Raw genomic sequence first — 22,528 nt, 5'->3', positions numbered from 1 at the left:
AAAAATCAAAACTTTTTTAAGGTATTTCATCGGCTTCTCAGGAAGACAGTAGAAAAGTTATTTTTTTATTTTCTAGAGAGAATAGAGGCTGATACCACCTGGCCATTAGGGTGTTTACGCAAATACAAAATGGCCTTTCTTAGCATTTAGGGCTGAAAAATGCTGGAGTAGAAACAGCATTATTTCAGAATCCAGAGCACAATTGGCATCCTGGTAAATAAAATCAGACTAAACCTTTAATGGAAGTCCAGTAGGGGAATGCCCAGACATGTCTCATGCGCCCTGTGTCAGAGGAACAAAGCTATACCCAACTGATGAGCCCTAAGGCATGCTTGTGTTCCGATTTAGGGAGTACCTGGTCTGGCAGTTTGGGCTGGACTGTTCCTATTGAAGCAGAGTCAAGACTGATTTGTATATGGCCGGGCCCAAACTGAGGTGGCATAGTGTGCAAAATAACAAAATAGACTGGGATGCAACAAAAGTAATTACCAAAAGCTGAGATCAATTCAAGCATTTCATCCATCACTTTTTATGTATACTTCAGTGTGACGTCCTTAATGGGATGGTGCACTCAGATGTGGGTGCTGTGCACATTGTGTCACTGGAACCAAGCTATAACTTACTGATAATGATGACATCAGTCTTAAGTTTCATGCATTCAGGTTTAGAGAAGACCTGGCCTGGCAGTTCAGGCTGGACTGTTCCTACATGAGTGGGGTCAATGCTGATCTGCTCATGGCTGGGTCCTATCTGAGGTGGCGGTGGCGTAGTGTGCAAAATAACAATGGACTGGGATGCTGTCTGTGTAATTACCAATGGCTGATAATAATTCAAACATTTCATTCATCACTTTTTTACATACTTCAGTGAAACTCTATGTAAAACCATTACTGTTTTGGTTCTTTTATTTAGTATACCACTCATTTACCCTGGTTTTGCCCTCATGTAAACTATGTTTCAACATGTCCTTCAATTATGACATTTGCTAAACCCTGCATTGTCCAGTGGCAACCACATTTGTGAGCTGCTCTATTCGCTCTTAATGTGGCTTTGTGATTCTTAGTCCCTCATGTGTTTGGTTATGGTTTCTGATTGATAGTGTACTCAGTTTCCATTCTGTTATCTTCAACAGATAATCATTATGTAATGAGCTTCTGAGAATAATTCTATAATCAAATACAGAAAGCTGTTTCTTTTTTACTGAATAATTGGGGATAATTTGTTCCTCATACTTAATAGATCAGCTTTTCCATTTGGTTTCACTCTATTGAATCTTTTTTGATATGGCTTTTGAGGCAAACCTCAACTTATGATTCAGCAAACAGGGCCCATGAATCACTGCTTTCCAAAAAACAATCTCTGGGAGCCATGTTGATGCAGTGATGGCACACTTCACACTTGTGAGTTACTAGGGCATAATCAAAAGTCTACAAACCATGAGCCTGGCTTTTCAGAGAGTATGCAACCGGTGCCCATCCTTTAAAATTAAAGTAATCAAAAACACTTCTTTGGTTCACTATCCTGGCTGTTGGCTTGCAGCCTGCAAATTAAATGAGTAGAGGGTCCATTGCGAATTCTAACTCCTGACAGGCTTTGGTGTCTGGCTAAGAGGTGAATGCTTGTTGTATACCTTACACTGTGTGATAGCTGCAATGTGCAACACTGATGTGGGCTCACTTTGTGAGCTACAATCTCGTAAATGTGTGTCTTGGTCAATGATTTGTGCAAGCATGAGTGTCTGCTTTTTAAGTAGGCTATAGATAGGCTACACTGTTTTAGGTTTAAACCTATAATAACCGATAAAATGCCACTGAAGAAGAAACAGCTTTCCTCAGCTTAAACACATAAACACTGATGAACACCTGCACAGCCACATACTAAAATGTCATTCAAAGAAAGCAATGTGAGAGAGAATTAGTTATTTTTATTGATTTCTGAAGGGGCCAACACAATGTAACTTTGTTGTAGAAGGTAGTAGCAAAAAAGATGTGTCTAAGATTGTTCTGCTTTAGTTTTATTGTTAGGGGTCACTAAAACATTGTTTCTTCTTTTCTTGTGTTTCTTCCAGCTTGTGCGCTGAATTAAAGGTGTGTGGTTTAGGAGCATTGTTAGGAATCTCAGAATATAAAATTATATTTGATCATTCGGCAGGGTTTGATCCTTTTACTGATTGGTGAAATGGCTGGCTCAGAAGGATCTTGTTCAACGTGTACTGTCACATTTGTCCACAGACACACAATGTGTAAAATTCTTTGATACCTTAGCACCCTTTTCTAACAAGAAAGTATTGATAGCAGGTAACCTGCTAAACACTCCAGGCTCAGCCTTTAAACATTCAATGCATGGTGTAGTGACAGCTACCTATGAAAAGAGTTCTGTCACCATGCACATGGGATAGTGGTGAAAATATGACAAAAGGCTTTCCAAACTGATACCCTCAATTAATCCTGTCATTTTACCCAACTGCATTTTACTGCTGGAGTTTTGAGCCTTTAGTTACAAAGTTATCAGTAAAATGCCCAGAATACAATGTGATGTCTGCTTAAAAGGCCATGACTGACTTGTAATGTGACATTCCACTTAGCAGCTATGCATGTCCACACAACAGCAGCACCAACTTAATTTAGTCAGGCAAAGAGTGCAAACAAAAGTGCTGAACAAGCTTTAATTGCCTTTAAATGGAGGGCTACAAATGAATCTCATGTCATTTAAAATTTTAAAGATTTCAGGAGGTACTATTATGATGGCAGGGTTGACCACCTCCACAATATCATAATATTCAATAAGGAGTAGGTGAATGACCCCCCCAACTGTGTCCACGATTTTATAAAAAAGAAAACATTTGAATATAGCACTCTTACTTTATAAATCTGTGTTAACAGAGTCCTGATAAAGTGAGTGGGAGAGCTAATGAGATGTGAGAGATGGTAATGAGAGGAGTGTAACAGTGCAATACATAGACCTTCTCTGCTTAAAACCGTCTAACACAAGTTCAAAAGTTAATTAGACACAACTCTATTGCTTTCCCTGATGATTATAGAGGTAAAATTAGATAGGGAAAACAGAGATTGACTTTTCTAATACATTGAAGGTCTCTATAATTGGCACACATCTGCCTAATCAGCTAGAGAAGAATGTGTTTAGGCCCAATTTACCTACTCATAATTCATGGAAGGGAGTACTAATCTATCACCCACCTGGCCCATGAGGAGTTTCGTCTTATGCTAGTAGACTTGTCCTCCTCCTATATTCTGGAGATGGAATATTTCTCATTACTGAGAGATTTTAATTATCATGGGGAGGACCTAACAGCTAAGGAGGTCAATCAGTCGCTGATGGTCTTTGAAATGGTTGGACTGACGAAAATTATAGAGGACCGACTATGGAGTAAATATTCAGCAGTTCAATCTGTTAGAAGGATGATCAACCCAACCATTAACATGGACTGATCACCATCTTATTGAATTTGAATTACCTTTGGCTAGCAAAAGTAGCCATCAAAGGAAAGAAGAAAATTGGTTGTTATGACCCTGACAAAAATTCAACCAGGCAAATGTAGGGAACTGTCTCCGACTCCCAGATCTGATGAGTTTCAGTAATAATGATGGGGCAATCTCTAGTTATCAGGACTTTTTTAATGAGGACCCTGATCATGTGGCCCCAAGTTCACCTTGCAATTATAGGCAAACCAAAAATCAAACAGCTTGGTATAATGAGGACCTTAGATGGGAAAAATCGAATTGTAATAGATGGAAAGGAATTGGCAAAATGCCAGATAACCCCAGGGCACGAGAATCTACAAAGCAGCTCTTATCAACAGCTGAGAGATGGTGCACAGAAGCTTTATTACACCAAGGATTGAGCAATCAGTCAATTAAGCCAGGGATATTTTTAAATCCTTTCAAAAACTTATCAATGCTGGATGCCTACAAGATATTAATTCTTGCTTCCCAGGATTTATGTGATTCCCTTGCAAGTCATTTCTGTAAGAAGATAAGCAAAATATATGAGGAGTTTGCCCACTAATTAGAGTGTCAGCTGATAAAACAGATTATAATCCTCCTCCACTGAATGCCCCAGGGCTAGTAGGAAGGTCTGACCCGATTACCCAGGTTTACCTAGGAAAAGACAAAATAAAAGTTAAGTCAGCGTCACCTGAGTATATCTGTCCTATGCATGTATTTGCCTCCTTGTCCCCACTACTGGTGCCTCATTTTTTGGAAATGGTTAGTCTGTCTTTGGAACTGGCCAAAGTGGCTAAAGTTTGGAAGTCGGCATTTGTCTGCCCATCTTAAAAAAGCCCAATGCAGACCTGACTCATTTTCAGAATTTTAGCCCTATTTTGCTCTTTACATTCCTCAGAAAAAGATCGTGGAGAAACTGATCAGTAAGGAACTCTTCCAATACCTAGAGAACAATCATATACTGGACTCTTTACAGTCCCATGTCAGACCAGCTCATAGTACTGAAACAGCTATTATGGCTGTTACCATCTCTGTCAGGAATACTGTGGACAAAGGCAGAGCAGCGATGTTGGTTTTATTAGATTTGTCTGCTGTTTTCAACGCAGTATCCCACCCAGTCCTGATACAGCGACTGTATGACATTGGATTACCTGAGCAGGCACTAGCCTGGTTTAAGGACTTTCTCAAAGACAGATCTCATGTAGTTTTCATTTATCCTGTTAAATCAAGGATTGAACTAATAACTGGGGGGATTCCCTAGGGGTCATCATTGAGTCCCAAGCTCTTTTATGTCTATGTGGCCCAGCTAGTCAAGATTGTGGAATCCTGCTGGTTTAAAATCCTGTCCTATGCCGATAACACTTAAAATGTTATTTCGATAGAGACGATTTTGAAGCCACTAAATCTAGATTTTCTAATGGTGTGGGTAATGTGGCTTCCGGTATGAAACAGAACTGTTTACTGCTGAGTGTAGACAAGACAGAGATTTTTCTTTTTGGCAAGGTGCAAGAGCACTGGTCAGAGGCCTGGTTCCCTAGTCAAGTTGGTACTGCTCCTTGTCCTATGAAAGTGGTAAATAACTTGGACGAGCTCTATATGATGGACCAAGGTAACACTATTTGTGGTTCCTGCTTTGGCATTTCGACTATTCAGGCAAGTGTTCAAGTGGCTTTCTCTCAACTCAAGGAAAACGAAATTCCAAGCTCATATATCTAGTCCTTTAGCCTATGGCAATGCACAACTGGTGGCTATAAATGAGACCCTTTTGTCAAGATTCCAAGTGAAGCAGAATATGGCAGCCCAGCCTCCTTAGTTTGCAATCTCCGTCCAGCCTCCCCTAGGGACCCCTAAAAACCATCACTGAGACATTTATACCTGTCAGAAAGTGTAGCCTGCTTGAATTTTTCTGCCATTTTCATAGACCACTGTATGGAAATGGTCCGGACTACAGGGTTTATTCCCAAGCCCTCTGGCGCAGGACATTGCAGCAAGTTATCTTGCTACACTCCCCTGCACCACAGGGAAAGAGCAGAAGTGCATTGTATCTACAAGTTGCAACACATTTCTGTCCTCTCCCCCCACAGTGGAACACAATGGGCTACCTAACCCTGTTGCAGGCATCCTTGACCGTGGTGCAAGGATGCCTGCATCACAGACAGGATTGTTTCTGTGCAGGAAGGGACACCTTCCTGTACAAAAAAATCTATGGAAGTTTTTTCCTCTTTCTATGTGTGCTGTAAAATGCCCTGGGGAAGCATAAGGTTTTGAAGCATTCCCAGGATTACAATAATTTGTAAATCTGGGAATGCACCAAAACTCATAGGTGTTGCTTGAAAACCCCAACGCAACACCAATGGAACACCTCCCTGATGCAGTGTGAGGCAGCATAGCAACTTGCACTGCGTTGCCTTACACCACATCTACAAGGCCATGGAAAGCCACGCAAAGTGGCTTTGAGTGGCCCTGTAGATATGGGCCTGCACAATGCGTTGCCATTGTGTCACAAAAAGTGATGCACCGGCGGTGCACAAGGCTTGTAAATAAGTCCCTGCCGTTGGTCTAGACTGTCATACTACCATCTGGGCAGGAGTTTGAGATCATCTAATAAAGCACTAGCAGTTCCTCAGTGTATTTCTACAACTCAAAAAAGGGTGGGAGTTCTTTCTCCTGTTGGCAATATACTACTGGAACAGGTTACAATTTTAAATCCATGAATGTCATATTTCTAGTATTTTTACAAAAATGTTGAAACTTGCGTATTTTATCTCCAACATCTTTGACTCTAGTACTGCCGTGGAAGTGAGTTGGTGTGCTATATACCAACTGATAACATAACATAACATAACATAACATAACATAACATAACATAACATAAAACTGCCAATGGGGAGATGCACTACTAAATTAAATGTGCTTTATAACAGTGAATGCAAAAAAACAACTGGAAAAACACAGGTTTGTCTATCTTGGGGGTTAGGCAGCTGAATAAACACTAGTAAGCAATGATTTCAAAAAGGTCTGGAAATGCTGAGGGCCTGATTTAAAGATTGGCAGACGGGGTTACTCCGTCACAAATTTGACGGATATCCTGTCCGCTGTATTATGATCCCATAATAGCCAATGGAGATCGTAATACAGCGGTCGGGATATCCATCATGTTTGTGATGGAGTAACCCGTCTGCCAAACTCTAAGGCCCGTATTTATACTTTTTTGCGCCATTTTTTTACACAAAAGAGGCACGAACCTACAGAATACAATTATATTTTGTAAGTTTGCGCCACTTTTGCGTCATAAAATGGCGCTAATGCGGCTCATAAAAGTATCAATATGGGCCTAAGTCTGGCCTTAAGAAACCACCCCTTAAATCTACACAAAAGCAACGCTGAAAACAGGACAGCCTAGCTATAGTCTGTAAAATGTAGGGTGCACTATCTGTTCTGTGGGTTGTGTTATTGTCTTTATGATTGTTGGTGATGTGCATTGTCTACCTTTGGGGTATGGGTTCATTTGAATGCTTTAGACTCTTCAATGTGTGATGAGGTAAGGTTTCTGACAATGAGAGAAGCATCCTCGTAGTAGGTTTACGTTTTTCAAGATATAGTGGGGTGTATTATCAGACACGTTTGTGGTACGCAAATGATGGTCAAACTGCGGATTGTACCTTCTGAGATGAATGATACCAAGTTTTGAACTTTTTTCTCTATACACCCTGATTATAACTGCATGGATAAATTCGGATCCCTGCGCAAACACAGGGATCGGAATTTCAAGTTGTGTGATTATTATTACACCCTCCCAGTTTACCCTGATAAATTCCAGCAGGTCAAACCTGCCGAAATATATTAGAGACCCATGTAAAAGACAAAACATGCAGAATTCAGTCTGTTAAATACGTATACAGCATGTTATGCGTCAGTGGGCAGTTAAAAAGATAGAATAAAGGGGATATTGCATATGGCAATGGGAAATACCTCACTCGGGGTAATGGTATTTACCATAGGCGGTAAATACCTCACCTATTCCGACTAACTTGAAATTAGAGCTGTAGGGTTTAACACTTAGAAGAAGGTCAGATCTTTGTTGCCCATCTCTCCTTCGAAATGATTGACATTCATATTTCTGCTTAACTGTGTCTAGCCTGCGACCTCTCTTTTTTAAGATCTTTGTTTTCTGTCAGCTCCTCTTTTCTTTTCTCTTACACCTTAACCTGTACTGTTCTGCCTTATCTCTCTTTATATTTACTCATCTTTCTGATCAGCATCTGCTGTCACCCACATTGTATATGTTCTCTAACATCATGCCATATAATCTTTACTCTCTCTTTCTGAGCCTTGCTTCTCTCCTATATTTATCCTTCCTTCCTTTTCGTTTCTCTGTGTTTTCTTGTGAAGACTTCCTCTAGCTTTTCCAACCTATTTAAGTGGCTTTATCTTTTCTTTGTTACTTCTCCCTTCCATCGTATTCCTTCTTTTTCTCACCAGACATTTTTATTTTTGTACTCTCGGCCTACTTATTCATTTGGTTCTTTCCTCTGTCAAGTTGACTGCTTCCTGCTTCCCTCTCGGGTCTGTTTTTCTGCTCTTTAGCTGTAGACACTCGGAGCACTGAGTGTCAGTGATGGCTGAGGATGCCAGTGCCCCAAGAGGGAACCCTCATTCAACAGGTTTAGCACTTTGAAGTTGACAATCATGCCACATTGGTCGAATGGCTTACCTTAGTGTTTGACTGGCAGGTCTTCTTCATTCTATCAGGACTCTTTGCTACATTCTGCACAGCCAGCTGGCATGCTAGGGCAGTTGCTGTAGAGCCTGATGCCCGTCATTGCCTTAGCAAGATTCACTGTACACAGTGTAAGATAAATCCTCATGCAGGAGAGATTGTCATGGGCCTCTATCATTTTTACAGTGAGTGAGAAGATGGACGGAGAGGCGAGCCCCCTGAAGGAGAGACTGACAAAAGAGGAGGAAGAAGAGGAAGATGAAGGCGATGCCAGGGTGATGAAGATAAAGGAGAAAGGCTTGGAGTCTCCCAAAGCCATCGTGCCTTACAGCTCTATGTTCATCTTCAGCTCAACCAACCCGTGAGATATCTTGGCTCTTATGCTAAAGGAATCTGACATACATATTATAAGTAGTTGTTCCCTGTGCCTTTAGGTTATGTCAATATTTGCCGGGTGCTCTCAAAATAGACCACTTATGTCTTGTTCTCCAAATATAGAGGCATGTAGTCTGAGCTCAGAGGCTAATAGGGTCATGCAGTCTGAGGTGAGGGATGAATGCTAATTTGGGCTACATCCACAGAAAACAGATCCAGGTGCTTTTAACTGACACAAAACAGAGGTATGTTGTCTGTGATCAATGCCTGTATACATTTAGGAATACTACATCCATGCTCACACATAAAGCACCTGGTGCCTGATTAAAGAACAAAAGTGTATGTGCCCGGCCTCTCAGAACATAAAGCCATTGCACAATTAGAGCTGTCAGTGCTTAGTGTCCTGTTTGAGCTCACAGACTGTAGAGTAAATGTTCTATTCTAGGACTAAGTAAACACACTAGCTGTGATCTTAGACTATAAGCATAAAATATGTTTTCCCGTGCTGTGGGTCATGTAATCTGTGCTCTCTCACTATCCACACAGGCACTTTTGGCACATTACTTATGTACTCGAATCCTACTGGCTCATGATGGGTGAACTCATTCAGTTAGAAGATGTGTTCCTTGCTCTCTGTGTACAGAAGCATGTTCTGTCTCCTTTCAGGCTACAGTTATACTGAGGTCTCTAACTTTTAACTATAGTAGCATATTTGTTGTCTGGCAGTGGATGATCATGTCAGGCCATTGACCTCAGCTTGAAGCGGCATCTAGTGCCTCACTTCAGGCTGCAGTAGAATGAGGTGCCCCATCTCAAACTAAATTAGTACATGGTCTGTACATTTGTGCTATGGTGGCACACAATTTGCCCAGTCAGATAATAGGTATGAATGCTATCTATTCTTGGGTCGTACTGCATGATATGATTTTCTGGGGCTATGAGAGCATTATACTTTCTCTCATATTATGTAGGTATCTGGTAATGTTCTCTGGCTCACATTATATTTGCTTAAAGTTGGAAATTGGGTTAGTGGTTGAGGGTGTTAACACCCTATTCAAGCAGGAACCACAATCTCTGCAGGGTGAAACACAAGAACACCCCAAATGAACCTGTGCTTAACTCTCTGGCAGCGTGGCCAAAAGCAGTCAGGCTTAACTTAGAGAAAATGTGCAAAGTATTTATGTAGTGCTTTAATCAGTACTAAAAGTAAAACACAACAAAAGAAAAATCTCAATCCAATTTAGAAAAATAGGGTAAAATTCAACAAATTTGATACCAGAACAATAAAAATCCAATCAGAAGAACCGAAGGTATGCAATTTTAAACATTTAAGTGGAAATAGTGTCTTAAAGCAGGAAGCACTAATTGTGGTTATATAGTTGTGCCGAAATGGGACAAAGTTATAAGCTCAGGCTAACCGGGATAGAGTGTGGACTTGATACAGGGACCAAGTTAGGCCCGGTAAACAAAGTAGCTTGAATAATGGTTGCAGAGTTATGCAAGATCCTGCTTCGAGGATGCATCTCGTAGCAGCAGTTTTCGAGAAGCAGTGAGGCTGTGATGTGAAGTCCTCTATCATCATCGAGGATGCTGTCAATGAGGCGCTGGTGTTGCAAAGGCCTGTGTCGATTATGCGTTGCACAGTGGTGATTCTGAGGAGACTGCTGGCTGGCATGTGAAGTCCAGCATTGGGGATGTGCAGCACAGAGGTGGTTACGAAGCAGAGCTGTGTGGAGATACCGCTCGTTACGTCAGTCTTGCCCACAGGACCAGACCTAGAGCACCTTCAGGCCTACGTCCAAGGTTCCAGGAATAGGGTGGTGCCACTTTGGGAGGCAAGACTCACATCAGATTGAGTCCAGGTGCTCGTTTCAAGGTGGCTGGAACCTTTTCCCTCCCTGAGGCTTTGATTAGGAGTCCAGCCAACAAACCCTTGGAGTCACAGTGGTGTTACTGGGATCAAGATGCAGGTCCATTCCATTCACTCAGGCAAAAGGGAGGCAGAGCAATAGAGTAACAGTCCTTCTTGCAGAGCAGCTCAGCAGTCCTTCTGAGTCTTCCACAGGTCCAGAGGTGTACTGAAGAGTTGGATTTGAGAGTTTAGTATTAATAGCAGGGCCTCCCTTTGAAGTAGCAGAAGGTTCTGGAGGTTTCCACCCAGGTGTTTGTAATTTCCTATGTCCCTGCCCTGACCCCACCTTGTCTGAGGTCGCAGTGAACTATTTTAAGAACCTAGGTTACTGGTTGACTGTGGTGTGAGCCCTGTTCAAGCAGCACCCACAATCCTTGTCAGGATAATGCACAAGCAAACTCCAAATTAACCTATCCTGAACCCACTGGTAGCTTGGCACAGAGAAATCAGGTTTAACTTGGAGGCAACATGTAATGTATTTGTGCACCACTTCAAATAGTAAAATAGTGAAAACACCACACAAAAGGTATTCCACACCAAGTTAGACCAACAGAGTAAAATGTAATAAATAAAATAAGACCATAATGACAAAACTCCAATCCGTAAAACCAAAGTTGGGAATTTTTAAAGAATAAAGTGAAAAATCACAGCTAAAAGCACAAAGCACCAACTGGGGCTATCTGGTCGGGCCGACTGCGATGGAACGCAGATTGGATAATGTCCCAGATTAGTCCCTCTGAAGGTTTACCTTCTCAAGTTTTGTTCCAAGAGTTCCGTTCACAGGTGGCAAGGAGAGCATCACAAGAGGCTTTGGTTGGTTCTAAGAGCAGGTGGGGATCACGGATAGGCGGAATGGAGCTTCACTTTAACAGTCCCCAGAGAGCGGTCAATGTGGGATTGCGAAAAGTCATGCTGGCGGCAGTTTGTGCTAACTTCCGGAGCGAGCAGGGGTGGTCTTGGTGCAAACTGGTTGATTCATGGTCATGGAGAGCCCTAAAGCAGGACCTGAGAGGCACCACTTGGGGGTCAAGAACGTGCTGCAGCAGGGTCCAGGAGCTGGTTGGGGAACCTTTTATGCCCCTGAGACTCAGGTCAGGAGGTCATCAGACTAGCCCTTGGAGTCACTCAGGGTCCTGGGTTTAAGATGAAGTTGTAGGTCCAGTTCTTCTTCCTAAGGCAAGGGGGCAGGAGGCAGCAGATCAGCACAGCAGGGCAGCAGTTAATTTAGAGCAGCAGTCAAGCAGATTGGCAGTCCTTGTAGCAGCATAGCAGTCCTTATTCACAAATCCAGAAGTGCACTGAAGAGTTGGCATCTGAGGTCCAGTATATACACCATGTGTCTCTAACCAGTCGGTTGTGAGCTACCAATAGCTTCCAGACACCTTCAGAGTAGCTTGGCTTGAGTTTATTTTAAAAAAAGCAAAGCACAGGGTCACATTTTCTTCTGATGATAAGGGAAGGCTGTGTTTACATTATTATCATCAGGCTGAGCTGTGCTCAGTCATATTTATGGGCCACATTGGGCCACTGAGGTGAAGAACTGAACCACTGAAGTATTTAACTCTTAAGTCAAAGTTCTTTTCAACTCAAAATTGGAGTGTTCGAAAAAAGTGATGTATCTGAATGCCTTTCAATGGGAGAAGAGTAAAATTAAAAGTTACCTTAATGAATAACTTTTCATTTTAATTTTCTCCCATTTCAGAGAGTCACATTTATGTGCAGCAGACCCTTTGATCCCAGTGGCCAGTAGACACTGTGCGGTATTTGTAACTGAAAAATAGCAATTTTTTCAAATGGGAGAAACTTAAAGTGAAGAAAACATTTTCTTTGAAACATAAAGTTTTAAAGTTTTTCTCCAATTTTAACTGAGCCAATTACATCTTAGTGTTTTAAGAAGCATGTTTCTTTACTTAGAATTCCTTCCATTTAAACAAATGTATTTAAACAAATGTGTTTGTAAATATGACACTTAGAAATGGAAGAAAATTTGATGAGTTTTATGGACTCCATATAAAGAAAATTAACTTTTCAGTTTAATTTTCTTGACACAGTGCCATATTTATAAGTGACAAATACAGCCATTATTTTAAGTGGGAGGAAGTTTAAGTGCAGAAAAATGTTCGATATTCTGAACATTTTGGCAGAACATTTTTATGCATTTAAAATTTCTTCCATTTAAAAAAAACTGTTGTATGTTTGTGTTGTACTTGTAATGCTGCCACATATGGTGAAAAAGATATTCTGTGCCACAAATACACATGCAAATACATACAACGCAGTCTCTCAGTCACCTGAACACATATATCCCATTCATATGCACACATGTTCCACATCACCAAAGACCAGGCTGTTACTGACACGTGGCAGCCTTGTCATAGTGTCCCTAGTCAAAGTATTTTGTTCAAACCATGGTATCTGGCTCTATGGACCATTAAGTTTAAAGTCAATGAAACTGGGAGTGGGGGAGTCTGGTAAGAATGCGGGAGTCACTTAGCCTTTGGTAGTTCATGATGATTTTTACTGATTAGAAGTAGCTCTCACTACAGAAAAGTTTGGAGACCCTGATATACACAGTTGTGCTTTTGAGGTGGGGAGAATCTTCTAGAGGCATGCATTTGAAGTGCACAGATGCCATCCTTCCTCCTCCTGACCGGACAGCAAAAAAAAAACGAATTCAGCAAAAATAGGAGGAGGAAAGCAAATAGTTTGGGGGTGACCCTGCAGAGAGGGCCATGTCCAACAACTAGTGTCAAACTCTTTGTGAGTAGCCTTTGTGATGTGTAAGTGTGGTAAGTAACAGCTCTTATCCCCTCATCATGTGAGAAATGGTCCATCCTGCCAACAACTCTCTTCCCTTTGTCTTAATGTCTGGAAGTGATACACAAAGACCGACTGCCTGCTACACCTAGTCATGTGACCCAGGATACAGGCAGCAGACAACAAATGGCTGGGACAAATAAATGCCAACTTTCTAAAAGTGACATTATCATAATTGTGAATTAAAATTCAACTTTACCATTAAACAGCTTTAAATTTCAATTCTTTAGACACCAAGTTCAGAATTCCAACCTGTTCCCAAATTATCACGTATTAATTGTAAGAAGGGGACCTAAAGTTATTCTATGGGAGAGGGAGGCCTGGCAGCAGTGTAAAAATTGCAGGCATGAAACATGTTTAAGGGGCTACTTAAGTGGGTGGCACAATCAGCGCTGCAGCCCCACTAGTAGCATTGAATATACAGGCCCTGGCTATCATGTAGTGTCACTTTACTAGGGACTTACAAGTACATTTAGGGGGTCATTCTGACCTTGGCGGTCCATGACCGCCATGGCGGAGTGCGGCGGAAGCACCGCCAACAGTCTGGCGGTGCTTCCTGGGCGATTCTGACTGCGGCGGGAAAGCCGCGGTCGGAACTGGGAGCCGGCGGTTTCCCGCCGGTTTCCCGCTGGCCCAGGGAACCCGCCATGGCGGCGCTGCTTGCAGCACCGCCATGGGGATTCCGACCCCCTTCCCGCCAGCCTGTTTCTGGCGGTGTCCACCGCCAGAACCAGGATGGCGGGAATGGGTGCTGTGGGGACCCTGGGGGCCCCTGCACTGCCCATGCCACTGGCATGGGCAGTGCAGGGGCCCCCTAACAGGGCCCCACAAAGATTTTCACTGTCTGCTGTGCAGACAGTGAAAATCGCGACGGGTGCCACTGCACCCGTCGCACCCCTTCAACTCCGCCGGCTCCATTCCTAGCCGGCTTCATTGTTGAAGGGGCTGTCCCGCTGGGACGGCCGGCGGTCTTCTGGCGGTCGCCCGCCGGCCCCGCGGGAAAGCCGGAATGGCCGCCGCGGTCTTTTGACCGCGGAGCGGTCTTTCGGCGGGAACCGCTTGGCGGGCGGCGACCGCCGCGGTCAGAATGACCGCCTTAATGTGCTAATTAGGTGTATGCCAATTTTATCATGTTTAAAGGAGCAAACACAAGCATGGGTTAGCAATGGTAAAGTGCACAGAGGCCTAAAAGCCAGCAAAAACAGGTTCAGAAAACAGGAAGGTTAAGGCAAAAAGTTGCGGGATGACCCTGCAAAGGGCCAAGTCATACGCAAAATATTTGTGGTTTTATCATAGAATAGCACATGCTATTTGCTCAAGGGCTGTGATAGCACACATGAAGATTAGTGAGGCATGTGACCAGTGTGTTCAAGTCGTGTGGTATAGGATGTACGACTACCGTGGCATATGTTTGCTTTTCTAAAGCTGTAGTTACAAATAGATCCATATGTCAAGCTTTATTTGAATACAGTCTGTTCTACAATTGCAGTTACACATAGATCGCAATCTTTCAAGCTTTATTTGAATACAGTTTTTTTTAACACTAAGGGTATGTGATCCCTGCCCTGGGGCTATACTGCCATTTATTCTGCATGGTCAGTTTTTGGTAGCCCGTTGGCATCTGTTTACTTGGTGTGTTTGTTATAGTCCCTGCCTACCTTTGCAGCTGGTTCTGCTTTTACTATTTTAGTAGCTGGTCTGTCCTCTGCGGTCACACTTAGGGAGGATGTTGTTCATACTTACAACTATTGGGATATTTAGATGGGAGTGACGTGGCTTATAGTTACAGACAATGGAAGCATCTAATCTGTACTAATCTGAGATCATAGGTGCATATGATTTGTGTTCTTCTAGTTCAAGTTTCTAAGGTAAGCTCCTCCTCAGTTGCCAGCCCAGATGTTGGCAGCATGGGCAAAACAACACATGGCTCCTGTAAGTACAAATGTGGCCCTGGGGTAAGCGAAGACATAGTTATATGTCACATTGTCTAGGACAGAAAATGTCCTTGCATAGGACCCTCTCTCATCCTATTGGTATAGCTAGCCTGTGATGTCAGACATATGTGGCACCTGCAGACATATGTGGCACATGGTCCCTGTTTAGAGATACTAGAGCACAGATTTACTAAGGTTTTGCATCTGGGTTTGTCACTTTTGTGGTGCAGCCTAACGTGAAATCCATTTTGGCATTTACTAAGCCACGCAAAGTAGATTTGCGTGGCTTTGTATAGTTCATTAAATACAAAGTAACACAAGGCAGCTCGTAGTATTGAATTCTAATACTTTGCAATGGGTAGGCATTACAAGGGTGGAGCTCGGGCATTCCTTTGCATTCATCTATATATTTTGATGCAAGCCCAGATTCACTATCGCTTGTAAACCTGGGTTTGCACCAAAATGGTACGTGTCCATGACAGAGGCGTAACGAGGGGAAAAATCTTTATGTTCAAGGCATGTGTGGCTGTAGATACACATGCTTAGCAGAATCCTGCCACATTGTTGGGCTTGAAAGTTGTTTTTCTTCGAAGAAAGTATCTCCAGTTACAGAGTAGAGTGACTGCTCCTCTTTCTGGTAAAGCGCATGGTCATTGACTCGATTGTTAGATTATTTTCTTCCGCCATCAGGTTAGGATGTGTGCTCCTGTTCTCCAATTCGACGCAGTCATCATTCAGTCTTTTCCAAACTTTACTGTTGGTATTGTTTTCTATCGCAGTTTCCTCAGTCTCTCCTGCCCATTCATTGATTTGACTTTGACAGGGTGACTCAAGTCAGCAGGGTTCAAGTGGACTTTTGCCCTTTGGGGGAAAACTTCATATATTTGATGTTCCCTCTCTACCATGTCCACTCAGTGATGGAATGGATGCCCTTCAGATCCTGTCCTTGCTTCCACGCCAAGTACACTGCACTGATCTCCACCTGATGTGTTACTTGAGCCTCTACCCTAAACACGGCGAAGCTACCTGTGAGGCCTGCAAGTCCTTCCGGTCAAAGAAGACGCTACTTGACTGTCAAGCTTAACGTCTCAAGATTTTCTGCTGCAATGTCTAGAACATACCGGGTGGCTTCAGGCCTGAGGACCCTCAAGAGGAGGTACACACTCTGGTGTCGGCTGCTGATAAAGACACCATCTCCCACGATGGCAGAGCCAGTTCTGAACTGGAGACGCAAGATCTAACACCAGGTCAAACCGTGAGTACTGACCCACCTCCACCACCCTGACCCCAGCAGACCAGCAAAAGGTTCACTAGCTATCCCAGACCGGCCACCATAGCTTTGGGCCACCGCTGACTTTGGGCCAAAGTTAGCATCAACTAGATGCTTCTGAGATGCCCAGCCTCAAATCAGCGCCAACAAAACAGCTTAGCCTGCCACCCTTCTGAACGGCTCTGCTACATCGGAATTGAGAAAATCTTTGGAGCTGAGACCCTTGGCATCGAAACTCTGCTCCATCTCTGCGCTGAAAATGTCAACTTCAGAAGTGTAACCCTCTGCACCAAAAATACCAGCACCGAAAACTTCAACGTCTGACCTGAAATCCTTCATCTTTGGAAAACATGCACATGACTCTGAGCCTGTGAAACTAATGCTGCAACGACTGCAAGAGGAGGTGGACTGCAGACAAAAACATATCATGATACACCCAGACACTGGTCGTATCATTACAAGACCTCCTCATTCTGGTACACAGCCAACAAAGACACAGTTATCATTTGAAGACACTTTGGGAGTACCAAAACCATCAAAGCAGAGAAAGAAGGCGAACAAGGCCCAAGCCCTATGCATGCACATCACACGCAGATGCCAACACCTTCACATATAGAAAACACACCATACTCTCCAGAGAATTCTAGGCACTCTTACTGTGGTAGGGAGGAGACAGAGGCAACTTTTTCATCCCATCACACGATGACCCGTGGGTTTAATATGACAGCGACCCACCTGCTGATATAGAGCCCGATTTGTATCCCACTAAACCCTCTCTTCCAGACTGTACTCCCACATATCATAACCTGATAGGCAGAGCTGCAGCCTTCCACAAGGTTCAGCTACACACAGAACCTTTAGAACCTTTAGAGTGCAACTTCTTATTTGAGAATCTCTCCTCCATCTAACACTTGGCACAATACCTACCAATGCTCAAAGGCATCCTGCGTCACACACCGGACATATTCAGCTACCCTGTTAGATTGTGGGTCATAACACCTAGTCTCAACAAAAAATACAAAACATCACCCAATGACCCACGTACATAAAGGGACAACTTCCATATGACTCCCTGGTAATTGCCACGGCATGCAAGAAGGCTAACTTTCAAACATCTGGTGAGGCACCACCACCAGATGAGGAGAGCAAAAAAGATCAATGAGGCAGGTGAGAGACTGCCCATACTGCCAACCATTGGAGTATGTCTAACTCCATGGGCCTACTATCCCGCTATGACAGTGCCCATTGGACAAAATGGAGGAGATCCTCCAACATCTCCCAGAAGAATCCTCCAACATCTCCCAGAAGAGCACAAGAAGCAGGAATACCAGATTGCCTCCGAGGGTAAGCTTATTTCCAGCACTACAGTTTGCTGCACGCTCAAAGCTGCTGACACCGCAGTTAGAGGCATAAACTCAAGTGTCCACCTTCGGAGACATTCCTGGCTTCAGGTGTCAAGTTTTAAACCCAAAGTTCAGCAAAATCTATTGGTCCTTCCCTTCGACTGGAGCACCTTTTTGGTCCCCAGGTTGACGCCCTCTTGGAAAAGATAAAGAAAGATAACAAGATGGCCAGACACCATTGCAACACGGATCATTTCCCCACTTCTCCTATTGTGAAGGATCTATGACCACCTCTGGTGAAACCTCCACCACCTAGCAGCATCCCCAAGGGCAGACCGCCTCGTCCAGGGGATATTACAGATACTCACATGTGGGTAACAATCCCAAAGGTACAGGTAAGGGCAGTTTCACCAAACCCTGTACCACCACCTTTAAACTCTGCCTTGCCAACCATCCCCCCAACCACAGAACACTTGCCAGGGGTCGAATACACAGGTTCTTCCCCACTTGGCAGAATATCACTTCCAACCAGTGGGTTTTGGATATTATCCTACATGGGTATTGTCTGGAGCTCACTTCCACACCTCCAAACATTCCACCTCACAAACACAAACTCTCACCATAACATCAATAGTTGCTCAAGGAAGAAGCTCAGGCACACCTTAAAAAGGGGGCCATAGAACCAGTGCCAATACACTAGCAAGTCACGGGGGTTACTCTCTCTACTTTCTTTACTGTCTCATCCCCAAGAAGGACAGGTACCTAAGACCAATCATGGACCTCAGACTCTTAAACAAATAGATTTTTTCAGAGAACTTTCACATGGTTACTCTTCAAGATGTCATTCCATTACTGCAACAAGGTGACTTCATGGCTGCACTTGACCTGAAGGACTCTTATTTCCACATTCATATTCATCTGCTCATTGCCTTCACCTCAGGTTCGAAATAAATGAGCAACATTTCCAATTCAAAGTGCTCACCTTCGGGCCACAACCGCCCACAGGATCTTCAACAAATGTCTCACAGTAGTAGTGGCTCACCTGCGAAGACAAAATATGCACACCTTTCCATATTTAGACCCTTGGCTCATCAAAAGCGCAACTTGTCAAAAGTGCATCCAGCACACTCAGACCACAATAAACCTAATTTATCAATTAGGCTTTACCGTCAATGCAGTCAAATACCACCTCCAACCCCTTCAAATACAACTCTACCTGGGAGCAATCTACAAATCACAATGAGGGATAACTTACCCCAATGCAGCACAGATTTAGTCCTTCCAGTCACTTATCCCACAGGTCCAACCTCATCAGCAGATGACAGTTGGGATAATCATGCGCCTCCTTGGTATGATGGCTTCATGCATAGACATAGTACCTCACGCCAGACTCAACCTGCGTCTGTTGCAAGAGTGCTTTGCGCACCAATGGACTCAAGGGGAGGATCAATGGGACAATCTAGTGGTGGTAGGTCATCAAGCTTGCCACTTTCTGCAGTGGTGGAACACAAGCAATTTTCTAAAGGAAAGCCTTTCCTAGATCCAGTTCGCAAAGAACCATAACAACGGACGCCTCCCTCACAAGTTTGGGAGCCCATTCACATCATCTGTCTGTCTACGGACAATGGATGCCCAGTCAGAAGAATCTACATATTGTTAGAAATCGGGTCTTTGGTTGGCAGTCAGGGTACCCTCTGTCCAAGCACGGACCCTCACTCTAGTCAGGGCAAAGGAGAAACACACCTGGTTAACCCCTACTCACCCCATTGGAAGCTTGGCACGAGCAGGCAGACTTAACTCAGAAGCAATGTGTAAAGTATTTATACCGACACACACAGTAATAGGGTGAAACACTACATACTGGACACCAAACCAGTTTAGAAAAATAGGTAATATTTATCTGAATCAAACAAGGCCAAAACAACAAAAATCGAAAATACACAAGTCAAGATATGAATTTTCAAAAGAATAAGGGGCATATTTATACTCCGTTTGCGCCAAATTTGCGTCGTTTTTTTAGACGCAAATTCGGCGCAAAACTAACGCCATATTTATACTTTGGCGTTAGACGCGTCTAGCGCCAAAGTATGAGGAAAGAGCGTAATTTTTTTGCGTGAATGCCTTCCTTGCGTTAATGAGATGCAAGGTAGGCGTTCCCATCTAAAAAAATGGCTGCGACGCAAATGCGTCGTATTTATACTCCCGGGCAAAAATCACGCCCGGGAGTGGGCGGGGCAAAAAACCCCGCATTTGCGCCGGATTTTAGCGCCTGGGTCAGGGCTGACGTTAAGGGACCTGTGGGCTCAAAATGAGCCCACAGCTGCCCTCCCATGCCCCCAGGGACCCACCCTGCCACCCTTGCCCACCCCAGGAGGACACCAAAGGATGGAGGGACCCATCCCAGGGACATTCAGGTAAGTTCAGGTAAGTATAATTTTTTTTTTTTAATATTTTTTTTGGGCATAGGGGGGCCTGATTTGTGCCCCCCTACATGCCTCAATGCCCAATGGCCATGCCCAGGGGACATAAGTCCCCTGGGCATGGCCATTGGGCAAGGGGGCATGACTCCTGTCTTTACTAAGACAGGAGTCATGTAAATGGCGTCTGGGCGTCGTTAAAAATGGCGCAAATCGGGTGGAGGCGATTTTTTTGCGTCAACCTGACTTGCACCATTTTAAGACGCCCTAACGCCATTTTCCCCAACGCCGGCGCTGCCTGGTGTACGTGGTTTTTTTCCACGCACACCAGGCAGCGCCGGTCTGCTAGCGCCGGCTAACGCCATTCAATAAATACGGCGCCCGCATGGCGCTTCAGAATGGCGTTAGCCGGCGCAAAACTTTTTGACGCTAAACTGCGTTAGCGCAGTTTAGCGTCAAAAAGTATAAATACGGGCCTAAGAGTCTTAATCCATAGAAAACAGTGTGAACGTTGATTTTGCACAAAATACCTGGGTAGTGTAAATTTAAATGCGCATTTCTTCTCCCTCACAATAGAGAGAAGCATAGATTTCCAGACGGGGCACCTTGGAGCCACGCAAAGTCGGGTTGACTTTGACACCCAGGGACGATGATTGGAAAATCCAGTCGCACAGTGTTAGAAAACTGCACTGCGTGGGGTTTGTATCATTATCAGCAGCTGCAAGCGGGTATTGCGCGTCGTTTCTTCAGCCATGATGCGTCGATCTCCCAGCCGCAATGCAGGAGTGTCGATTTTAGCCAAGAAGCCAGAGGCGTGTCGTTTATCAGCCACGTTGCAGATGGTGCATCAAAAACTTCCCCTCACAGCGTTTTGTGCGTTGATTTTCTGCTCTTGTCTGCCAGCTTCACCTTTCAGGTCCCAGGGACTGGATAGGACACCATTTCTCAGGGCAGGACTCTCAGCAGAGAGTGCAGATGTTAGCAGAGGAAGTCTTTGATGGCCCTGAGACTTCAAAACCTGGAGACAAGCTCAGTTCATGCGATTGGATATTCTTCACAAGCAGGAATATACCACAAAGTCCAGTCGTTGCCCCCTTTCACAGGCAGAAGCAGTAACTGCAGGATAGCCCAACAAAGCACAGTCACAGGCACGGACAGCACTCCTCCTCAGCTCTTCATCTCTTCTCCTTGGCAGAGGTTCCGCTTGGTTCCAAGGGCCAGATGTAGCAAAACTAGGTTTTGCGACTCGGAGCGACTCGCAATTTCCGAGTCGCAAAACCATATGCAGAATGGTGTCTCAGACACCTTCTGCGAGTCACTATGGGGTCACAAAGACCCACCTCATTAATATTAATAAGGTGGGTCGCATTTTGCGACCCCCATAGCGAGTCCCTGCACTCACAGGGATGGTAGCCTGCTGAAGTCAGCAGACCTCCATGTCTGTGACTGCTTTTTAAATAAAGCAGTTTTTTTATTTATTTTGCAGCCCGTTTTCCTTCAAGGAAAACAAGTTGCAAAATAAAAAAAATAAAAAAACCGTTTGGTTTCGGTTTTCAGAGCAGGCAGTGGTCCATTGTACCACTGCCTGCTCTGAAAAACCCTTTTTGCAACATTCACAAAGGGGAAGGGGTCCCATCGGGACCCCTTCCCTTTTGCGAATGGGTTACCACCAGTGTAACACTGGTGGTAACTGCAAATTGCTTTGCGACCGCATTCGCGGTCACAAAGCAATTTAGCATAGCGATGCGAGTCGCAAATAGGAAGGGAACACCCTTTCCTATTTGCGAGTCACATTCACAATTTGCGAGTCGATACCGACTCGCAAATTGTGAATGAGCATCGCTAACGGCATTTTGCATGGCGCAAACTGCGATTTTCAGGGGTTTTGGGTTCAATATTTATACCCCTTTCTACCTTTGAAGTAAGCATATTTCAAAGGAAGATCTCTGTTGTTCACAAGATCCTGCCTTGCCCAGGACAGGCCTCAGACATACACCAGGGGGTTGGAGACTGCATTGTGAGAGGACAGGCACAGCCCATTCAGGTGTAAGTGACCACTCCTTCCTCCACTCTAGCACAGGTGGCTCATCGATTTATGCAGGCTACACCCCAGCTCCCTTTGTTTCACTGTCTAGAGGGGATTCACAAACAGCCCAACTGTTAAACTGACCCAGACAGGCAATCCGACACAGAATGTTTTAAGCAAGAAAATGCCTACTTTCTAAAAGTGGCATTTTCAAACTAACAATCTAAAAACCAACTTCTCTACAAGATGT

General features: G+C 44.1%; 1 protein-coding gene across 1 annotated transcript in view; it reads left to right on the top strand.

The window, feature by feature from the left end:
- Nucleotides 1–22,528, top strand: part of CACNA1E (calcium voltage-gated channel subunit alpha1 E) — a 1,379,194-nt gene that overhangs the window by 883,344 nt on the left and 473,322 nt on the right. The window contains exon 22 of the mRNA XM_069233198.1: nucleotides 8,371–8,545. Coding sequence (XP_069089299.1) covers nucleotides 8,371–8,545 — 175 coding nt within the window. The remainder of the gene's footprint in view (nucleotides 1–8,370; nucleotides 8,546–22,528) is intronic.

This window comes from Pleurodeles waltl, chromosome 4_2 (genome assembly GCF_031143425.1).
Source record: "Pleurodeles waltl isolate 20211129_DDA chromosome 4_2, aPleWal1.hap1.20221129, whole genome shotgun sequence".
Classification (NCBI taxonomy): domain Eukaryota; kingdom Metazoa; phylum Chordata; class Amphibia; order Caudata; family Salamandridae; genus Pleurodeles; species Pleurodeles waltl.
Note: the sequence above shows the minus strand (reverse complement) of the source record. Positions and strands in the feature narration are given on the sequence as shown.